This window comes from Notamacropus eugenii, chromosome 5, assembly GCF_028372415.1.
Source record: "Notamacropus eugenii isolate mMacEug1 chromosome 5, mMacEug1.pri_v2, whole genome shotgun sequence".
NCBI lineage: Eukaryota > Metazoa > Chordata > Mammalia > Diprotodontia > Macropodidae > Notamacropus > Notamacropus eugenii.
In genome coordinates this window covers 382,055,667-382,079,507 of record NC_092876.1, presented here as the reverse complement: position 1 = coordinate 382,079,507, position 23,841 = coordinate 382,055,667, and the positions used below count along the sequence as shown (strand labels likewise).

The following is a 23,841-nucleotide window of genomic DNA, read 5'->3' as shown; positions in this document are numbered from 1 at the left end:
ATGAAAGGATATTCCACGAAGAAGGATGAGTTCAGTAAATGACAGATTAGGAGAAATATAGTGCTTATTTAAGGAATATCAAAGCAATCTATTTTGGCAAATGCAATCATGTTTTTCTTTGGCAATAGTGAAAAACAAAGCTGGGTTGGTAAGTTAGTACTACATCATGAACAACTTAAAGTTGGTAGCTTAAATTTATGTCCTAGGCAATAGGGAGCTATTAAAAAAATTTTCAACCGGGGAGAAATCTTATTAGAATGGTGCATTCAGAAGTTTACTCTGGCCGTGGAGTGTAGAATGGATTAGGACAGGAAGAACCTGGAGTCAGGAAGACTACTGAAGTAATATAGCATGACCTAGGATTCTGGCAGTAAGAATGGAAATCTTACATTGAGCTCCTTCCTTAAATCTTTTCTCATTGAATTTGAGGGAGTGGTAGAATGTGATCCGATACTAATAAGCAGCAAACAAAATCCAACTGCAAAAGAAGATTAAGGTCTATTTATCTGACTGTGAAAGAAGGAAAAAGTCCCCATTTATAAAAGTTAATTGTGAGTATTTGTCAGTTAGTTTTTCATTAAAATATAAACTCTTAGTGATAACACTGAGTATTTTCTCAAACTTTCTGGAAAGGGTCATTTCCATCTGTGGGTTCTCGGTGAAGAGATTTCAATGATAAAGATAATATGTGAGAAAAATGACTGAATGAAATAGAGAAGACTCTTTAAAATGATTTATTTACATGACCCCACTCCCCCAAAATGGGCATTTTTGTAGATTGAATGGAATTAAAATGTTTTCATATAGAATTTAAATTGGTAACATTGCCCAACCATGGCACTCTTAGCTGAGGTTACATAACAGAAAAATCATCCAGGCTTTAGATTCTCTATGTGGAGAATCTAAACACACTGATTTTTTTGTGTCATGGTAAAACTTTGTTTCCATGCAAGCACCTGCTTAATTGCACCCTTATTATAGTCCAGAAAGGTCTTGCTGTTCTGTAACAAATTTTTCATTTCTCTTTCAGAACTTACCCAGATTGAGGATCCAAGAGAACAATGGAGAAGAGAGCAGGAACGAATGTTGAAGGAATATCTAATTGTAGCCCAGGAGGCTCTCAATGCCAAAAAAGAGATATACCAAATCAAGCAGCAGCGTTTTGAGCTAGCCCAAGAAGAATACCAGCAGCTGCACAAGATGTGTGAAGATGACAGCCGCTCCTATGCTAGCTGTGAGTTTATGTGTTTTCCTCTGAGGGAAGCACCTTTCTCTAAAGGTTATCTCTTTAACAAATCATTACCAAGAGAATTCCAAGCTAAAGAGCTTAGGTTCCACTTAAGCTAAGTCATCTCTAGGATTTTTATTTCATTCCTGAAAGGCAACAGAATGACTCTGTCATCTACCATTATGCATTAGACCCAAACTGCTATATAATTGGTGTTAATAACAATCTGTCTTGAGTAGCTGGGTCCTGTGTACTCACAAGTGAGGTCTTCACAGTTAAGTTTATATATGGTTATATAATTCTATTGGGCAGGAATATAGCAGCCTTTAGTCTTGGAAGTTGAAAGATGGTATTCTTCATATGCACAAAGTATCATCCTTCAGCAGTGCAGGTAGAATGAGAATGTGCTTTGGGGAGTGTGACAATAATAACAGTAAATGAAATTTATAGTCCTTTACAGTTTGAAAAGTGGTTTACACACATTTTATCATCAGAAGCTCATAATAGCCCTTTGAGGTAGGTGTTATACAGATGAGAAAACTTAAACTCAGTGATTTGTCCATGGACGCATGGCTAGTGTCAGAAATAAGATTTTGAATGTGAGTCTTTTCCACCTCCAAGTTCAGTACTCCATGCACCATGCCACATTGCTTCTAGTAGTCATTTGAAGTAGAGTACAATAACCCCAAATATGTGGGGATCTTTTTCTGTCTCTGACAAAGAAATAGAATACCCAGAAATTTTAAAACAAAGTGGTCTAGTTTATTCAGTGACCTTAAGACTAGTCTGTCTGATTGCTTATTTAGCAGACTTTCAGATAGTCATGTAACTATGACCAGAAATCTGATTATGCCACTTTCAGAGAATAAGGCATTTTGACCTTGGTCAGTGAAATCCACAGAACCTTAAGCCATTCTCAATAAAATAATCGTCCTGCAGAATAAGTGGCCATTTTGCCATGTACAACTTTAAAAGACTTTACTGAATATTTCATGCTAGCAAATGTAGACAGGTTGGAATTGCCCTGACGACTAATAAGCTTGTGTAATAATAATAATAGCATTTATACAACACTTTATGTTTTTCAAAGCACTTTAAAAATACTATCTCATTTTATCTTCAGAATACCCTCGAGAGTTAGGTTCTTTTAATGACTTGCCCAGGGAGGTCACCCAGATAATATGTCTGAGGCAGGATTTGAACTTAGGTCTTCTTGATTCCAGGTCTAGTACTCTCTCCACCGTGCCACCTATGTGTGGCATATTTGGGATGTTTTATTTCACTAAAACAGGAAAACAGAGACACAGAGTAACATGTCCATGGTGCTAGCTACCACTTTGCCAGGTAAAACACTGTTTTATATAAATCTGTAATTTTGGCATCAGGGGAATTCCCAGTGTGGCAGATTACAACCCATCTATAATACAATAGAAAAATCTTAGGGGATTACCTGGGATTCACACAGAAATTTAGTGACTTACCCAGAGTCACAAAGCTAGTAAATGTTAGGCATGAAGTATAAACCCATATGTTCATGAATCCAAGCTTGTCGATATAGCCACTGTGTTGCACTGCCTCTTTGGCTATTATTGCAACCTTAAATTTTAGGGAACTTAACCTAGTTTTATCCTACAATATCTGTTATTTGCTTCATTTGATCTACTATGTTGCTGTTGCTTTGGCTGAGTTTGCCACACATGCGATGGTGAAGTCCATGGCTCCAATTTTCCCAATGTGAGGGGAATTATATGTCTGCAACAATAATGAAACATTATTCTTCTTGGGAGAATAAAGGATGATTAGAACGTTATGGTTTGTTCCCCTGAAGTAGACCATATATCTTCCTATTCTTCATGGATTAATTAATAATAGGCACCATTTTGGATCAGCTAAATTGACTAGATCAGCTCACTGTCAGTCTTACGAAGCTGATTGTATTGTCTTCGTTGAACTCGGAAGACAAAGGGGCCACTGTTTCAAATTTGCCCTTAGTCTAAATTTTATTCTTTTCCATACATCTGAGTCTTACAGTTGAAATGCTGGTGAAGCCTTGAGAGAGTCTGCTACTAAGAGTCAGTGAATACATTTCATTATGCACCACAAAGTCCATTTTGATCAGGTCCTTTCAAATGTTACCAAGATCAGTTTGCCAAAAATCCTTTTGTTGCAGCAAAAAAAAAGACTTGACAAGATAATGACAGTGTCTTTCTTGCATATAGAATGTGTTCTATAAGTGTTAATTGAATTGAATATTTAAATTGAACAAAAAACAGCTGAGTTAAGGAATTACTGAAGAATACAAGAGGGCTCTAGATTGATTGATTGATTGAACAAACCTTTATTGATTTATTGTATTCAATGTACTAGGTAGCTCTTTGGAGGTATAAAGATTATTTAGGTGTATCCCTTCCCCTAAATGAGATTATAATAGTAGTACCAATCCAAATCATTATAGTGCTTTAAGATTCAAGAATTGCTTTCTTCAGAACATCCCTGAAGTTGGTATTTTTAGCAGTATTTAGAAAAGTATTATTATCTTTATTTCAGTTAATCAGTTAATAAGCATTTAGTATTTGTTTACCGTGTGCCAGGCATTGGAACTTCAAATACAAGATAGTCTTTATTCTTAAGAAGCTTGCATTCTACTAGAAGTCAACATGTTCATAGATAAGTAAACCAGTACGTATATCTATGTAAAGTAAGTATACAGTGATATGGAGGTGGAGCACCAACAGCTAGAGAATCAAGAAATTCCACGAGGTAGAGGTGAGAAGAAAGAGCATATCCAGTCATGATGTCTAGTCTGTGTAATGGATAATTATCCTTAAAATTGGATCCAGCTGACTAAGAGCCTTGAATATCAACCAGAGGAATTTGTATTTTACTATGAAAACAGGAGCCACTGAAACTTTTTGAGCAGATGACTGACTTGCCCTTTAGAAATATCAATTTGGCAACTCTGTGGAGGATATTTAGTTAGAGGGGAGAGAATGAAAATAGAAAATCATCTATTAGGTCTCAAAAGTATATTGCCTGGAGAGCCATCCAAAGACTTGGCCATCATCACCATAAACCCCTACACTCACTTAGTTCAACCCACTAAACTACCATTGCTGGTATTCAGGAACAATTAAGAGGCACTTTTGTTGGTCATGGGGAGAGGCCTCAATGAGGGTGGTTGTCGTATGAGAGGAGGGGATGAATTGGAGGGTTTATAGACAATAAGGCTATAGAAACTGAGACTGGGAGAAGTTTAATCCTGTCCATGATTGCAGAACTATTCAATGTTTGAGGCAGGCTTCAAATACAGATTTCCTAATTCTGAAGCTAGTAAACCATGCTGCCTTTTCACCTTTAATCTTTAGTTAAAACTTCAAGGTTCACAAAGTATTTTTCAAACATTATCACATCTGGTCCTCACAATAGCCCTGTGACATAGCTACTAAGGGTATTGTCATCCCCATTTTATAGAAGAGCACAATTTTTAATAAAATTGAAACTTTTAAATAAAATTAAGTTTAGTAATGTGCATAGAACATTGTAAATGTCTATATTTAGTTCTAATATTGGTTGTGTAGTGGGTTGAAATGAGTGGAGGTTGGGGCTGCTGCTGATGACTGAATTCATTAGGGAATTTTGAGGGAGATATTGTGGAAATTAAGCAGTAGAAATTCACTTAAGCTCTTTTTCTATGGGTGAAGGAATAGCCACAGTTGGTTCATAAGTCCAGGGAAAGAAGAACTGTAGGAAATTTATGTTCCACTAGGTTTTATGCTACCAGGAATGTAATGCAAGTAGAAAGTTGAATGTCATAAATGCATTCCTTTCTGAGGCTTAAAGAAATCTGTCTATTCAAAGAAAAGTTCAGGATGGTGCTTCTGAAATGACAGGTGGTTTCTGATAGAGGAAGCAGACCAACTCTGGCGTTTCCATGGAACACCCTGCCAACGCTACTGTTGGGTTACATCCCAGACACCTAAAGTATCTGGATTTTTTAGGGGAGGAATTCCCATTTTTATGTGTTGTCTTCTGAACTGAACTGAGTGTGTGTGTGTGTGTGTGTGTGTGTGTGTGTGTGTGTGTGTGTGTGTGTGTGTGTGTGTGTGTGTTGTACTGTTTGGTCTTGTTATCCCAAAGGGCTAACAATGCCAGGGACAATTGGCAGGAGTACGAGTACATATGTGCCTTTTCCCTGAACTGTTTGCTTATTGATACTATGAAAGGAATCTAGGAACTAGTCCAAGTTCTTAGCAAGTTGCTGTCTGTACTGGAGTTTAGATTAAGCTATTTAACCTTCACTATGAGAACTGTGCTAGATGTGGCTAAATAGGGGTTTCCTACTGTATGACAAGATCCAGAATAGTAGACCTGCTGGCAAGATCCTTTGAGATCTAACAGATGTACATCCTTAAACTGTGAATGCCAGGCCCTAGTGCTGTTAATGTGTTTGTATAATACAAATCAATGCAGCAAATGTAAATCCAGTGTCTGAATTGTGCACTATTCTAGGCACTGGGGAATAAAAAAAAAAAAAAGGAAAAACCATCTTCCTTCAAAAAGCTTATATTCTGCTGGAATAGGGTGGGAGGGACAACTTGTAGACAAATGAATGAATGCAAGAAAAATTTAAGTGAATAAAGATAATTTAGGAGGTTGTGGAAAGCAGGCTGTCCACTAGAGACATAAGGAAATCTCTTGTATAGAAGGTAGCACTTGAGCTAAAAAGCTTTGAATGGAAAGAGGTAAGAAAGAAGAGCCTTCTAGGTATGGGAGACTCCAAAAGAGGAGGGGCCTTAGACATCCTAGAAACCATTCCACAGCCAGGAAACAGAAAGAAATAAGGAACCTTGACCTGGTGAATGATTATACACAAATATATATATATTTGCACATACAATATATGTAATTCAGTGTTGTAAGTACTCTGCAATTGGTAGTCTTAAGAGAATTTCCTTGGGGCACAGAGAGAGTAAGTTACTTACCCAGGGTCACCTACCAGTATATTTCTTAAGTGGGACTTGAACCCAGGTTCCCCTGACTCTAAGGCCAGCTCTATCCACTTATGATTAGAAGTCTCATAACTTCTAGCTTACTCTTGCCTAATTGAAGTGATTCTAAATGAAAGAGGCAGTTAAAAAAATGACCATAATTCAAATATGTTTTTTTCTATAGGCTGGTGTCTTAGAGCTAAGAAGTATGGTGTGTTCCTTAAGATTTCACTGTGCCTCTTAATCCTCAAATGATAATGTTATAATGGTGACAGCTGGCCATTTACACATGAACAGCTATAACTGTGGAGAAGTTAGAATGAGCAAAGAAATGAAAATGCAGTTATTAAGCACTTCCAGGTACTGTGCTGAGCACTGTGGAAACAAATACCAGCAAACAAGATAGTTGTTGCCCTTAAGGAGTGTCTGTTCTGTTAGGGGAAGACAACATGGAAAAGAGAACTGGAGTTGGAAAGGGAGAGGGTAAAGATACATGAGAAGCAGTGTGGTTTGGAAATGTCTAAAACATAAAATAGTGGTTTGATTTGGGGCAATAAATGGTGAAATTTCACCAATCAGAGGCCAGAGTCCCAGGGACAGGAAGAGGAAGGTCAAGAGTGTAGGTGACATGGTTGGCAAGTGGCATGGTGGCTTGTTTCTTGGCAACATAAAGTTAGATAAGTTTTACTTCTTGAATCAAGAAGTTCAGTAATTCTTGGTTTAGATAAGTGGAACATTTTTCCCTTGGACAGTATTGATAAACAAGAATGACTGTTGAGCTAGACTTGTATAACTTATCAGAGCACAACATCTAGGGTCTCACAATGGGACAGGGTAGAATTGGGGAAGCATGTGTGTTCATAGTCCTTTCAGATACTGCGACCTGAATCTTCCTGGGTGTTCCATGGAAGATGACTTCTTCTGGGTAAATGGAAGCAAGGGGAGAGTTTCATAACTTTGGTATAGCTATGTTGGTACAGAGTTTCTTCTCTATTTTTGACATACCCTCTGTGCTTGCCTCTCTCTTGACACTGATTTTCTCCACCCTCTCACAATAATTTTCTGTCTTTCTTCCTAGATTATCTTTTCCATCCTGTCTTAAGAACCTTTCATCACTCAAGGCATTAGAGCAGAGGCTGTGTGACCACCTGTCAGGTGGGCTCTAGAAGGGATTCTTGCACTGGGAGGGAGGTTGGAATAGATTAATTAGCCAATCACAAGACATTTATTAAGCATCTACTATTTACTAGGTATTGTGCTAGGGGAATACAAAAATAACCCCTCAAAGTACAACAGTTCTTGCCCTAAAGAAGCTTATGTTCTGTCTGGAGAGACAATGTATAAATAAGTGAGTATGTATAAATTATATAAGTGAGTGCTCTTAAAGTGACTTTTACAAATCCCATCCATATCCAAGTTTCTGTGGTTCTAAGTCAGCCAAATCCCAAGACATATACCCAAGCTGTCAAGTGCCTGGGAAAGAATCTTCCTTATCAATTTAGTGAGAAAGTGGTGCTTTAGACCCACCCTAAATTCCAGCATGAGGTGGTGGTGAAGCTCTTCATTATCAGTCACCCATCCTGCCAACATTCTTTCTGAGGCTACCTGCCCATCCCATAAAGACTCTTCCACAAGTTCTCCATTAAAGAGTTTCCTTGCTCCTATCCAACTTCAGATAAAAGCCACTGACAATCTATCCAGCCTTTTGTTCTGATTGACACAGACATGTTGGGACAGGCTGGAGAACATGGATCCTGTTGAAAGGTTGTATCACTGCATTTTTGAAGCTAATTATCTGGCAAATGTCAATTCCAAGGACTGGTAAGGCTTATTTGCTTATAGGGAGGTGATTACTTGTACTAACCTTAAAAAAAAAAAAAAATCTCTCAACTGGGAGATGTGCCCACCAAGCATGAGGAACTGACCCATCAATGGAATTATTGGATCTTGAGGGCTTTAAACTACTGTGTCTTTGCTAATAGTTCCTCTTTTTTTTTTCTTTCCTCCCTGTCAGTTCTGTTCTTGATTGTTTTACAGGTGCCTCTTTGTGGGAATCTTCTCATTGGCTTGATAATTAGTATGAGTTTGGGACCTGTCTGTTCTTGCTAGCCTTTCTACCGGGTTGCTCTCTAGTTCACTTAAGCAGCCTCCCTTAATCAGCCGTCCCTGCAGCTACACAACCACTGAAAAATGGTAATCTCTTGGAGAGATCATTCTTAGAAAAAAAAAAAAAAAAGGTTGGTGTTCTCTGCAGGTGTATCATCTCTCTGTTATTGTCACCAGTTTCCCACAGTGAGCAAAATATTTTTTTTGGAGACATGAATCACTTGTGATCTATTATAAAATCCCAAATCTTCCACAATAAAGCTTGAGCAAATCCCTGACTTCTCTCTATGATGCAGTATACTAGATATATGTGAGCCATTCATTACATCTGTCCAGGCAGACTGCTAGGAATTAGGAAACTTCATAAAAAATAATTCATATGCTGGATAAGCCTAATCCAGTGGAAGCAAGGTATGGTGCTGATAGACTGGACATCCGAATTGTGCTCACAATTTTTTAACAGTATTTATTCTTTCATAGAGTGCAAGTCACTCTAATCTTTCTGAGCTTTATTTTCTTGATTTATAAAATAAGAGAGAATGATAGCTGGCCTGAATTCATAGGAATTTTATGAGTAGAGATGAGGCAGAGTGTGTTCAAGATGGGGTATAATAATATAGATTGTGATAAATTTCTGGTACAAGTTTTTCCTTATTATTAAATGATCTGAAAGAAGTACTATTTTAGTTACATAGATTTGGCATCCTATTTAAACATGTGTATTTGCGGCCTACTTAAGTCTCGAATAGAAGAGGAAGTTTAAGGTTGAAGATTAGTACTGGCACTGTTTTCAACAACTATTTTTTTAAAAATTACTTTTATTTCATCTTCATTTCTGAAAGTATCCCTCCTCTCCCATCCCAAGTAACAGACAAAAAAGAAAGCATTTCAGCCATGTCTGACAGTATGTGCAAGAGTCCACTGCCATAGCTCCTCACTTCCACATGAAGGGAGATTTGTCTTCTCACCTGTCACCTATTACTTTGCAGTATCATAAGCATGCCTGGTATCGAAGAATGGTGGACCTGGAGTATTCTTATTTAGGATCTCTGAAATGGTCTATTAGGCTTTGACAGCAAATTAAAGGTATTTATTTATTAGAAAGAAAGGAAGGAAGGAATAAAGGAAGGAAGGAAAGAAAGAGAAACTGAACTTTATTTAGGAATCATATTAGAGTTCATATAACTTCTTAAGTTACTTGGATTATTTTTATATACTTTTTGCTACTAGAAGCAAAACCTAGAATCTGTTGTTCCCCCTCCTCTTATTATGGGTTCAAATGTTTGATTTCATGGGGAGTGAGTGGGACTCTCAATGTGAAAACTCCCTATGCTGATACAGATCAGCTACTTGTCTTTAAGTTACACTATTAGTGAGTTGTCTAGGACACTAAAAGGTTGAGACTTGATTAGGTTTACCTGTAAGAAGGAGTTGTTTGAACCCTTCTAAACTGGATCATTATGCTGATATTTTCTATAGAAATTTAATGGGTGTAATTCATTGATTAGGGGAGTGGGGTAGCCCCACCTCCTCCAGAGGACTTTTTCCAGTTTTTTCAGAGAACAGTTACAATATGCATTCTGCATTGCAATGAATAACTTGGTCCAGGTGTTTCTACCTACTTTTAATGTGTATGACCCAAAATGTTTACAAATTTGAGTGTGTGCAAATGGATATTAAGCATAGGCTAGAATAATATGCAGAACTGTAACTGAGGTGGAGTCTTTGAGGTTTTAATTTAGGGATAGAAATTCAGAAGCCCAGGAAATACTCTGTCCTCTTTCAGCATGTAAGAAACTTCATAGTGTTCCAGGGTATATTTCCTCTTACTGTTTCTTCCCCTCTCCCCCATCAAGCAGCTGCATCCAAGTTAGCTTATCTTCTTTTTCCACCACAATCATTGGCCTGTGGTACAAAAAAAAAAAAGAAAAATACTAGTTATAGCTTTGATGATTTTCATATTATTTTGGTCATTCAGATATTTACTTTTGCTGTTCATTCTTGAGCCTGAAAACTTTCAGGGCTATAACTTAATATTGACCTTTGTAGGCTATTAAAATAATATTATAGAGGATATTATTTATTGTGATTACACACACACACACCCACACACACACCCACACACACACACACAGTGACATCTCAACATAGTAAATTTTTACAGATATTCCTAGATAGGACTAAAGGTTCAAGTAAGACAGGAAATAACGGGACTCAAAACTGTAGTTGCTGGCTGTGTAATACTGTTTTGAGAACATTTGAGTCTTTGGGAGATCATGTTTCTGTGAGAAAATTTAAAATGAAAATTAGCATTTAGCTATTAATGGATAATTATAAAATTTTAGAGCTGCAAAGATCTTTATGAACATTTTTTACAACCCCTTCTTTTGTTGTTGTTGGCATTTGGGATTAAGTGACTTGCCCAGGATCACAAACCTAGTGTCAAGTTCAAATTTGAACTCAGGTCCTGCTGACTCCAGGGCTGGTGCTCTATCCATGGTGCCTATCTATCCCTATAATCTCTTCATTTTACAGATGAGGTAGCTTAGCCTCAGAGAAATTAAAGTATTTGCCCAAGATTACACCTCTAAGTTAATGACAGAGTTGAGCCTGGAACCCAGTCCCTCTGACTCCCAGGCTAGTTTTTTTTCTTCTGCACAATGCTAGCAAACTGAGCTGGAGGGTGTTATTTTGCTAAATTGCCCATATAATCAATTTTACGTGTGTCTATATACATATATATATATATATAAAATAGTCATATATATAAATAGTCATTTATAAATATATATATAATGTATCTATAAAATGGTCATTTAAATTAATTTTTCCTTTACTCTCAATTGAGACTATTTAACCACTATATTGCTACTTAATTCCTTGTTTTATATCTGTGAGCATTATTTCTTCCTTAGACAAAAATGAATCCATTTCAAAATAAACTACATATAGCAAAGCTTTAGTTATTGAAAGCCAAGCAGCTACGTTCCAGGAACAATTTTACACCTAGAAATGAAAGTGAGAGAAAGTATCTCTGTGTTAGTAAAGATTCGAGGTAGCAGAAACAATGCTGGGTTTAGAGTCAGGAGAGTTCTGTATTTGAATCCTATATGTTATACTTACTAGTTGTATAACAACCTCTGTGAGCCTCAGTTTTCTGTAAAACAGGGATAATAAGAACTGTAGAACTTATCTTACAGGTTGTTAGGAGAATCAAATGAGATAATGTACATAAAGTGCTTTGTAAAAACTTGAAAGTGCTAAATAAATGTTAATTATATAATATGTATTGTAGGGAACACAGTAACAGTAACAATTATAATAAAGAATATCACTGAGACGATCTCTGATTGTATCTAAGACAATGTGATGGTTGGTTTACCGCTGGAATGATTATCATTGATTTCTAATAGATGTAAATGCCAAGTTACTCACAGGAAAAGCTGATAAGGCCAAAAATCCCCAAAGAATTAATAGGAAAAGGAAACAAGAAAAAAGCAGAGACAAAAGGGAAGGGCGTGAGGCACAGCAGAATAGATAGGTGGAGATTAGAAGTTGTGATTAGACACTGGAACAGAAGTGGGGAGTAGCAGACCAGATGGCCACGAAAAAGAGCCAGCTGGAACATCTGGCTAGCTGACAATGGTACATCATCCTTACATACCTTAGGACCTTAATAGAACCCAAGAATATTCACTATTTGTTTGGGATTTGTTACTGATACTTTTATTTCTAAACATCACAGTTATTTCCTGCTATACTTCCTCCCCTTTTTAGAAAAGAAAAACAATTAAGCAAAATGTACCGACCAAGCAACCTTATCTGCCCTTGTAAGCAACATTTTGTACCTGTTGGCCCCCACCTCTCTCCTGAGAGGAAACAAAGGTGTTGCATTCACATCTTCTGTGAAACTAAGATTCCTCAATGCAATTAATCTGGCTTTAAATGCCCTTTGATTGTAGTTATTGTGTATAGTATTCTCGTGGTTCTGCTTTTCAGTTTTTTTAATTCTGAACTTAAAAATTAGTAAACATGAACATTTCAGCCTACAAAAAAAGGAAAAGAATCATATATGAAACTGAGAACTTTTATTATTATGTACACTTTTAAAAGTATATTAAATTTTATATGATGGTACCAAAACTGTTCTGATTTACTGTGATCCCTTCTAAATTTCCTTCTTCCCTCTTTTGTGTATTTCTAAATGTTTCAGATGATACTCGTTTTCATTTTTTCCCTCATTGACTCTCTTGGTTTTGTTTTATTTTTTCCCCCACTTTGTATCATTTCACATAAGCCTTCCTGCAGTTCATTCACTATTCACCAGACATTTACTAAGTTCCAGCTATGTGCAAGGAAGGCATTGTGCTCAGCAGCGTAGATTTGCATGAATGAAACATGGCATTATCTCTCCTTAATTACTTACTGTTCTAAAAGAGGGGATAGGAATGGACCTAACTATCCCTGATAAAAGGTAACGTGATGAAGCCAAACCAAGATCTGAAGACAGTGATTTAGGAAAATATAGGAAGCGATAGAAAAGTTTAAACATGTTCAGGATTTTCTGTTTAAAAAGATGGGGAAACGACTGAGATGCTTGAAAATTCCTGCGAGAACGGTGGAAAGTTTTAAGTTGTCAGTGTTTTTCATGTATTAATATATATCAGTTTTCACAGAGAATGTAAGATTGAGAAGTTGTGTATAAAAGTTAAACTTAAAAGCTTAAAATTAATTCAATTTAAAATTCATTACATGGTGCTGCTGATTCCTGAATTTATCAGATCACTAAGATTTTGCTCATTGAAATGGTTTTGATAAGGCTGTAAAATAAGTAGTTACCTATGGTCAGAGATTTTATTATGATATAGGTTAGAAAGTTCACAAGCAAAGAAATAACTACCAAAAAAATGGAGGAGTGTCAGTTGTTGAATGTTTGCTTTCTTTTTACATAACTGCTTTTCTAATAGCTTTGCAACTAAAATATTTTTAATATGAAAGGCTTAATGGGATATTGTTTTCTTGTTAGGAAAAAATAGTAACATTACGCTTTTACTAAAAAAAAATTTTAAAATCCTTGATATTGATGAATATAAATAGCCAAATTTGGCTTTTAATGTTATAAGTCTACTTTCCATGAGCATTAGAATTACATCAACTTTCTTGCTTTTTGTATATAGTGACTGATCTGGGGGTTGAGTCGATATGGAGCACAAGTCTATTTGTTGTAAAGCAAAAGTGTTTTCCTTTTTAGCATTTTCTGGATATTCAACAAATACAAAATATGACCCGTATCAAATAAAAGCGGAGATTGCAAGTCGTCGTGATAGAGTAAGTAAAACATTCATATTTTCACGAATAAAACTGTCATGTTTATGTTTCACTTCAATATTTCCATTCAACTATTTATTGACACTAAAAAAAGTTTCCATTAAATGACGGTTTATATGCTACTTACAAGCTTTTGTTTCCATCAGTTTGCACAACATTTTCATTTTGGCTAACTTTTGAGTGTTATTTTAAAAATTCAGATCATATGGGTATGATAACATAATAGCCATGGGAAACAGTGATTAGAGAAATAGTTCTTTCATTTTTGTAACTTTAGGTAGTTAATGAGTTGTGAGGTATTGTCTTTAGTTTCCTTAAGGTAGGACAAGATTACCTAATGGAAAAAAACTTGAAGTGTTAAATTCTCATAGAAAATCGATGTTAGCTTTTTTCATCTTCTTTATTAGGTAATGGAAGGGGGAATTCCATTTTTAAAACCTTGTTCATCTTTTCAGAATTAGCAGTCATTCCGTTTCTATGGTGGATTATATCCCTTTGAAATTGTATCATTTGGGAGATAAAAGCATCATTGCTCCAGCAGTGCCTGTGGCCATTCGGTCAGTGTGGTTGTCATTTCATCGATCATGCAGAACATTTCAGTTTTCACTTTTTCCTAAAACGTTTACATTGTTAGCCAGCACATGATTGATTATCTTTTGAAAGAAATGAATTGAGACAGCAGAAATGTTAATATTTAGCTTACTTGTGTGAACCCCCCCCTAAAAAAAAGGTATTTTGCTTTTTTTAGCTTTCCAGATTAAAAAGAGAGCTGACACAGATGAAACAAGAATTGCAGCATAAAGAAAAAGGAGTGGAGACACTGCAAGAGTGAGTGGAAGAGTTTTTAATACCTGCATGTGTATATGCATATATATATGTATAAGTATGTATGTGAGTGTATATATGTATGTATATGTGAGTGTGTGTGTGTGTATATATATATAAAATATATATATGTATAAATCTATCCATAGATAGATATAGATATTCCTTTGTTTTTGTGGATCTTTGTTAGATACTTTCAGGTGGTATTTTGACAACAGCATAATTTTTTTTTAAAAAAAGTTCTTTGTTTCCCAGTCCTACCTCAGCTCTTTGAAATGGAAAAACAAAGCAAAAAATGTAGGAACCTGCCACCTTTACTTTTCTGTTTGAAAATTGTTTATCTAGTCTTCCCCCTTTATTTAAAACAAGAAATCCTGACATTTCTCCTACTCAGAAGTCAAGTAAATTCTCACTATTTTAGAGAAGCATTAGCTCATTGACATTGTGAACAGTTCCAGTGGTTGACCTAGTGAAACCCATGCCGACCTGAAGTCATTAATGTAATTTTTGTAAGAATGAGTTCAGTTTTCCTTTTTCCAGTATAACCACTGCTTCTTATCTGAGCTTTTAAAGAAGATTCAATTTTATTTTATTTGAAGGTCCAAATTCTTCCCTTCCACCCTGTCCCCACTGAGAAAGTTAAAAAAAAACAAACACCAAAACCTTTACCAAACATGTTTAATTGAGAAAAAAATCCCCATGTTGACCATGTATAAAAACAAAAACAAACCATAGGCATCAGTATTCACTTGGTTACCTCTCTCTTTTCACCTGAGTGTTGGACAAAATTCGCCTTGCAAAGTGGGCCTGCTACTCCAATAATTCTTCTATATAATGCTTATAGCAAAGCAAGAAATAAACATTTAGCACATTTCAGTTTTACAGTGGGTGAAATGAAAGGTATTTTTTTCGTAATAATAAGCAAATTGCCAAAAAAAAAAGTTTCCTTTTCTCAAATACATGCAATTTTATGTCACTTGAGAGTAGTCTACGCTGAAAATTTTGTGTTCATCCTTCATTTTCGAAGAAGACCATGCCATCAGAGAAATGATGACATGACTTGCACTTGACTTTGTTTTGAGTGAGGGAGGGCTGTGCAGGTCACCAGCCTCACTTCTCCTCCTGAGCCATCTGAATCCGGTGACCAGATATTCTTCAGGATGACTGGAGATGACCCAGGTTGCACTGGGAGACCTTGGCCCTCACTTAGGGTGAGGTAGTGCCCATTCATTGAATAGGCCTGTTTAAGAAGTAGCCAGGGCATGGCCCCTTTAATGAGGTCAAGGAAAAGAAAGATGTCAGGCTGGGAGGGAATTGGGCCCCAGTTTCAGAGTGCAGTAGGTTTAAGGTTTTGGGGAGAGGAGAGGTATTAGCTTTACTCTACAAAGGAGGGAGGCCCAAAAGGTCAAGAAATTAGCAGCAGAAGCTACAGCTAGAACCTGATATATTCTGACACTGTCTAGCCTAATCCTTTTCTCACTTTATACAATTGTAGGAATAGAATTCTAGAGCTGGATGGTGCCATAGAAGCCATCTAGTCGAACTGTGATTTCAGAGATGAGTATGACCCATGGAGAATAGAAGACTTGTCCAAGGTCATACATAGGTATTAAGTAGAGGTGAAATTTCAACCGGAGTCCTTTGGCTCCAGCCAGTATTTTTTTCCATTGTACCATACTGCCTTTTTTTAACTGAACAAATAGTTGATAAGTGTGTGTGTGTGTGTGTGTGTGTGTGTGTGTGTGTGTGTGTGTTCATTAGCCCATTAGCTTTGGCTTTGAATAAGGTATGTTGTTAAAATTTCACTGTAGCTGGATAATGTGGTATAACTTGACTGAACAAACCAGTGTCTTTTTTATCATTTCAGTCATATCAATTCTGCTTTATCTAAGAAAAAAGTTAATTATCTCATGATGCCAATATTTTTGACTGATCGTAGTCTAAACTAATCACTTAATCTAGACTAAAAAAGTGTTATAATCCTGAATATTCTTTACACTCTTCAAAACATAATGTAGAAATTAATTTGCTCTTTGACTAAATAAATAAACTGTCACTGATATGCAGAAGTAAATCTTTAAGAAAGGGGAAAGGTAGTGAATGCATGTGTAGCTCCATGCTTACTCAAATAAGGAAGGTGAATACAGATAGAACTCAGAATACTGAAGCAGAAAGTGCTGGAAAAATAAAACACAAAAGCATCTGGGGAATACTATCAATTAATAATGGAAATTTGTCTGGTGGGACTGAAGTTTTTCTTTGATCATTTGTCAATGACTGTCCCTTTGTCTCTGCTCCCTCCTCTTTCTGGTATGAAGAGTTTATTTGTACATGCCAGTTCTCTGTGATGTATGCACATGCCTTTCCCATCGCTCCATTTGCTCATAGATGGCATGTGCAAAGAGCTCAAAAACTGGACAGTTTAGCACCTAGATTGGATAGTCTGGTGCATTCAAAACTGCAAGGCCCCAGCCTTTCATCTATTAACTGATTTGGAGGTCAAGATGCCTTCAGAACCAGTGTTTGATTTGGACTTGGCTTCTCACCCACGCTCCATTAACATTAAATTTTTGTTGCACATGTTCTATGTTGCTTAACCGCAAAGGAGGAAGAGGAAATATTGGTTGTGATTGCACCCTTTCAGTCCTTTGCACGTGACAAATAATCTTTTCATCTCCTGAGTTACTCAGCCTGAGAGAATTAATGTAGTTAAATGATTTTGTCTTCTGATATCCAAGTTTCTGGTGCCATTTTTTTGAATGAGCTAACCTACTAAGAAGAGTTAATGATTAGGTCTGGCTCTGATGTATTTCTCAATTGAGAATTTAAAAACAACAGTTATAAAATTTTTATCCAAAACTCTGAGAAGAGAAACCATATTTTTTAAAGGTAGGTGGATAGAATGAGGAGTCTCAAGTAGAAAGACTCATTTTCCTAAGTTCAAATCTGCTCTCACTTATTGGCTGTGTGACCCTGGCCAAGTCATTTAACTCTATTTGCCTTAATTCCTTACCTGTAAAATGAACTAGAGAAGGAAATAGCAAACCACTCCAGTGTCTTGGCCAAGAAAATCCCATAAAGGGGTCACACAGAGTTGGACATGACTAAACAACAACAAATTTTTTAAAGAACTGACTACCAAATCAAAGAATGAACAAGCTGATCGACTTTATTGTTGAGTCTTCTTTTACCTTCCTCCGTGTTCCTGACTGACAGCACTGATTCCATATCCAACAGTAATTTAAAGAGAGGACCTTCAATTTCCCTCCAGAAATTTTACTGCTGTCCTGGCTTCCCAGAATATCCAGTGTATTCTTTTCCAGAGTGCCTCACTAGGAGCTTGGCTGCTTCTAGTATTTTAACCTCAACCTGTTTATCTTGGTCAGATTTCCTTACTGGCACAGAATCCTTCATTCCTCTTGGGCATAAGTGAGGGGAAAAAAGAATATTTTGTAATTTTTTTAAAGAGAAGGCCTTTTTATAGAGAGGTGGCACAGTGAATTTTACTTTCAGGTAATGATAGATAATTTTTGAAAAGTAGCTTAAAGTATGTGCTTTTGATAAGAATGTAATTTTTCATGAACTCCTCCCACACATGTACACTGGAGAAATGAATAAAGTCAGAATTAATTTCACTTTTAGGGATTGTTACTAGCCCAAGATGAGTAGACAAATGACTTTCTTCACTTGGGATTATTGGGCTTTTCAGTATTCAAGTCAAATTAATTCTGTCTATTCATTTATTGTATGTCTGTGAGTGAGGATAAATGTATGAAAAATTGCATTCATGTTGAAAGAAAAAGCTGGAAGAGACTATAAAAATTTTTCTCTTATTACCTGAAAGAAAATAGAATCCACTGTTATTGAGCCTAATTATATGGTGGAGAAAGTTTGTTTCTCTTGGTAACTCTAGAAGTAGATAATTCAGTCAACAATATTTACCAAGTTTTACTGCTCTGTACACAGCACACTAAGTGTTGGGGACACAAAATGAAAAAACAAAAGCCAAACATAGTATCTGCCCTTAAAGAGCTCACATTGTAATAACCTGGTTTTTTTTGTAGTGGTGGGGGACTTAGAATCAGGTCTTAATTTTTGACATTTTTCATTTCAGTTTAATAATTTGCTGATTATTTTGCTAGATCTATGAAACATATTCTTGTGTTTTATAAAATCAGTATTGAAATGCACCCCTTTTAATATTTGTTACAATGATCCTGTTGGGCGATGTACTTTATAATGTTTTACATGTTGCTTTAGGGTGTTATGGGGAGACTTAAACTGAATCCATGATAATTGAGTATTATATATGTGTGGCTGGATATGTGGGTGTCAATTTTGGGAATTAGTGGTTATGACCACAGAGCTCCAAAACATCCAAAGGAAAATGAAAAATTCATTTAGAACCTTCTAGATTACTTTCCCCTATGAAGTCATTTAGCATCATATTAGGATAGCTAATAAATCACCAAGCACTTATTAAGTGCTTACTGTATGCCAGGCAAAGTGCTGAGTGTTAGTGCCATTGATAGTGGGAAAACTATTCAATTCAGTTCAATAGACATTCATTAATCATTATAGCTAGCATTCATTTACACTCTAAGGTTTATAAAGCACTTTATATGTATTATCTCATTTGATCCTCACAGTAACCCTGTAAGATAGGTGCTGTTGATAAAAATTAGCCCTATATTAAAAATGAAGAAACTGAGGCAGAGAGGTGAAATAGTTTGCCCAGGTCCTACTATACAGCTAGTAAGCATCTGGTCTAAGGCAGGATTTGAATTTAGGCTTTGCTGACCTCAGGTATAGCATTCTATTCATTGCATCACCCACAGCTTCGTAAGTACCTGTTATGTACACATTTCTGCCTTAGGTGGTGGGGATACAAAGGAAAAAAAAAACAGAAAAAATGAATCTTTTCCCTCAAGAAACTTAAGTTATTCTTTGGCTTGGAGCATGTATGCCAACATGGATATGAGATAATTTGAGGGGAAAAAGAACTAATAATAACAAATAGGGGAAAAAGGAAAGTCTGCTCCCACTAGAGATGGAAATGGGAGGTGAGTCTTAAAAGGAAGCTAGTGATTCTGGAGGTAGAAATTTGGAGGGAGTGTACTCCAGGCATCAAGGCCAGCTTGTGCAGATAGAAATGGAAAATAGAATATAGGATCTCTGGGGAGACTGTTCTCTAAACCTGCACTCTGTAGACACCTTCAGATGAGTAGCAAATTATCCATTTTAAAGGTTCTTAAAAATAGCACAGTTCCTAAAGGAAATTTCAGAAAATGTTTTAGATGCAGAAAACTAAGGACATATTGGTTAAATTATTTTTAAAAAACAAACAACAAAAACTAGAAGCAACATTTAAGGACAATAAGTTCAGAAATTTAGGGAAGTGAGAGAAATAGTTACTAGCAAATGATTTCAGGGGACCATGCCAGCCATAGACTTCTAAGTCCAGGGGAAAAGGAACTGCTTTAGTTTAACACATTAGTCATTGGCAGAGACTGGAAATGAGAGCTGTGGTGTGAGCCCTTTTAGTACTGCACACTCCTTTGATCCAATGGCCAGTGCCCAAAGTGTCATTGTACACAGTGCTCGACATTCCTGCCTTTGAAGATAGCTGAACACTAGAGCTTTTTCAATTGTCACTGTGTCTGGTTTGGGTGTGTGCCTCCCAGCAAACAGAAGTTATACCTAGGTTGGAAGATATCAGAGAAATCTATTTTAAATGGGCAGGACAGCCTCTGCCTGTTTAAATCCTTTGTTAGTTTTCCTGTTTTTTTGAGGGGGCAGGAGGGTGGCTAAGAGGGGAATATTTTGAAGGAGTCTTGCTTTTCCTTGACTACCAAAAAATGTTGACAAATCAAGAGCCAGTGAATATTCCATTATAGTTAGATTAAAAGCGGGTAGTTTTCTCTTTAGAAGAAATGGTTCAGTTAAACTTAGAACCTGTGGGCACCAGTGCAATAACTAACCTGCATGATACACAGCCTTTAAAAAAAATTGCTACCTAACTCATCACCTTTGTTTCTGAATAGATGTATCTTCCCTCCCCTACCCAGAGGGCTAACGCTTATATCAAAGAATTTCAAAAGAAAGAGAAGGGGAAAGGCAGTTAAAAAAAAAAAAATTAGGCCAAACTACTCAACATATCAGTTATTTCCAACTGTATGTGAAAACGCTGTGTGTGTGTGTACATACATATGTTATATATTTATATGTACCATTTATATAGTGCTCTCTATATAGTTCTTCATCTCAGAAAAGAAGAGTGGAAGGGGTATTCTTGCACTTTCTTCTTTGGGACCCAGCTTGGTTGTCATGTAGTATTCAATTTCGGGGTTTTTTATATTGTTTTTTTTACTATTGCACTTTCCATTTCTGTTGTTGTACTCATTGTGTGTATTATTTTCTGGGTTCTGTTTATTTCATTCTGTTTTTCCCCTACCTCCCTATATTTTTCATAGTCATGATTTCTTATAGCACAGTAATATTCCATGATGTTTGTTTCATCATTCCCCAAATGATGTGTATTTTCTTTATTTTTATGACCTGCAGTCTTAATTATTACTTAAACTTCACAATGGAATTACTTCAAAAAAAAAAGGTATTATATATGTTAACTACCAGACCTTCTCCTCCTCTTTCTTCTCTTTCTTCTCCTCCTCCTCTTCCTCCTCCTCCTCCTCTTCCTGCTCCTACCCCTCCCTTTTCTTCACTTTATTATTGTTTGTGATTTCACCAAGGTGAATTCTCTGCCAGTACAAATCAGCATCTTTCCTACAACTTATAATCTTTCCAAGTTTTGGGGGAACTAAAAAGATTGAGTAATTTGCCAAAGGTCATCCAATTGTTATATGTCAGAAAGAGAAATTGAATTCAGATCTTAGTGGTTCATGGTGATTTACTCCAATACCTTTCTTTTATAGATGAGGAAATTGAGATGAACAGCAATGTAAATTAAGCAAGTGCTTAATAAATACTTGTTGAATGATTGATTCCTGACCCTGAGGTCAGTTCTGTGTCTACTATGCTCCTTATTCTTCCTCAGTAACATTAATAAGCTCAAATCTGTGTATGTAATAACTGAATATTTACTCCCATTTTTAGGACCTTCTTTGAATGAGCATTAGGAATTGGTTCTATGACATTGCTGAGATGGAGAAAAAAATCATACAAAGTTTCAGAACAGAATGGGATTGTTAGCTCTTAGAACAGGAATAGATTAAAATATATCACATTCAACATAGACTCATGAGAAAACACCAGGCAGAACCAATATTCTGATAACAGGAAAACATACAGAAGTGGTTCTGAGACAAAAAGGGCATTGTTGCTGGTTGTGGGACAGGTCTTGCTGCAAAACTTTCTTTCCAAACAGTACCTGCTGTTGATAGAAGATTTGCAGGAAGCTTTCTGTGGTTAACTCAAGGCCCCCTGCCAGGGCTGGTGATGTAAAAGGCAGGAGTTTTAACAAAACTTTCCATTCTTTTCGGATATAATCTGTAGCATTAAGTGGGAATGAGCTTATAGGCCTGGCAGCATTTTTCTTAAAGATGTGGGAGTTTAGAAGACTCTTTAGTTATTAGTAGTATTCCTGCTGATGGAATTCTCTTGACATCTTAAATCATACTTACATAAAACACTTTAGGGAGCGAGAGGAGATTGGTGACATGAGATTTCTAAAAAGCCTTTTCAGTTTTATTTTTTTCAATTATTTGAATGGTATGTTTCGTTTCTCTTTAATGTATTTCACACACACAAAAATGGAAGCATACGAAAATTTAAACTCACACCAAAAACAAGCACCCAGCAACTACAAAGGTTTATTTTATTTGCGCCTATCATTGGTTTTTGGCAACCATTATTTGTGATTGCACTGCATGGATGTCTGCAGAAAGGTGAGAGGATTGGTGGTATAAAACAAAGTGCTGGTCTGAGGATGCTCAAATAAGTGGAATAATCAAAAGGCAAGTTCTGGAAAAAGTGGGGACTCCTTCCATACTCTTGATAGTCCACACTATTTACCATGTGAGCTATGTATTAGTCTGAATTTAAATTCTGTATTAGAGGTCATGGCTGAACAATATTTCTCAATATGAGTGCATTTTAGAATGTTTGTACTTCTTAATTCCCGATGAGATGATACAAATTTAGGCCCCTATTATATGTAGCATGTAAGTTTATTATGACTGAAGTCATAATAAAAACAACAAAAAAAATACTTCTACAATTATTAAAATTAGTAGATATGAGTTTTTAAGAATGGCCTTAGTTATTTTTGTAAATTAATAGTGGCTTTTGAGAAGGCAAAAGGAGAGGAGAAGGTAGCTTAAAATATATAACTTCCATATACAAAGATGGTAGCCTCTTTATGGTCAAAGACTGCTAAAATTCTAATTTTCCAGTTTACATTGTTGTCCACATGGTAGTTGCTCAATAAGTACTTGACAGTTGGGGGGGATCTCAGCTGTCATTTGTTACAATCCCCATCATTTGCATATATAGAAATTTAGACATTCAAGAGCTGGTGGTTACTGTGCTGCTGTTGTCCTCAGTATCCTCATCTATAAAAGGAAAGTATTGGAGTAAATGACTTCTTAAATTCCCATTCTATCTTAAGTCAGTGATCCTAGGTCCTGTGAAGCTGTTCAAAATTACAGAGCCATAACTGTCCCTGACAAAGCCAGGATTAGAATCCATATCTCTTGACCCCTTGTGCGTAACCTGGTGTTATTCATGCTATAGAATTATGATTTGTTGAATGGATGGATGGATGGATAGATAGATGGATGGATGATGAATTGTGTGAGAGAAAAAAATGAATAAATGAATTATCCTGCCAACTCCTGAACCAAATGAACCACTTTGAACTCTGAGTCTACTAACTTCATTCTCTATCCCTGGCTGCCTGTATATGTAAAGGCAATGTAAATCTATACCATCTAAATTCCTGGGGTTTTAAAAAATCTTATTACTTTCTATTTCATACTTTTAAAAATTTATGAGTAGTTAAGATTAATCAAGAAAAAGTATGGGTTGACAAGTCATATGAGTGTGCATGTGTATGTGTATATAAATGTTTTTAGGACCTACAGTCTTAACTGATTCATCACCTCAAACAAACAGAGGATTATATATGTTAACTACTAGACGTATGTATGTGTATACATATTTGCTAGGGCTTACTGGTATTGCAGTAGAAGTGATGCTCTGTAGTCCCTTTTGTCAGTGGTGTGGCAAAGAGGTAGAAAGAGGGGCTGAGAGTATTCAGAAGACCCCATGAAGCAGAACACTTTTAAATGTGTTTTCAAATATGGAATGTTCATAAAACCCGGGTAAGATCTAGATAGAAATTAA

The 23,841-nt window shown here is 36.2% G+C and overlaps 1 protein-coding gene across 4 annotated transcripts in view; it reads left to right on the top strand.

The window, feature by feature from the left end:
* Nucleotides 1-23,841, top strand: part of WWC3 (WWC family member 3) — a 204,927-nt gene that overhangs the window by 108,254 nt on the left and 72,832 nt on the right. For all 4 annotated transcript variants that reach the window (XM_072614396.1, XM_072614395.1, XM_072614394.1 and 1 more), the window contains 3 exons: nucleotides 1,031-1,234; nucleotides 13,574-13,650; nucleotides 14,399-14,478. In XM_072614396.1, coding sequence (XP_072470497.1) covers nucleotides 1,031-1,234; nucleotides 13,574-13,650; nucleotides 14,399-14,478 — 361 coding nt within the window. The remainder of the gene's footprint in view (nucleotides 1-1,030; nucleotides 1,235-13,573; nucleotides 13,651-14,398; nucleotides 14,479-23,841) is intronic.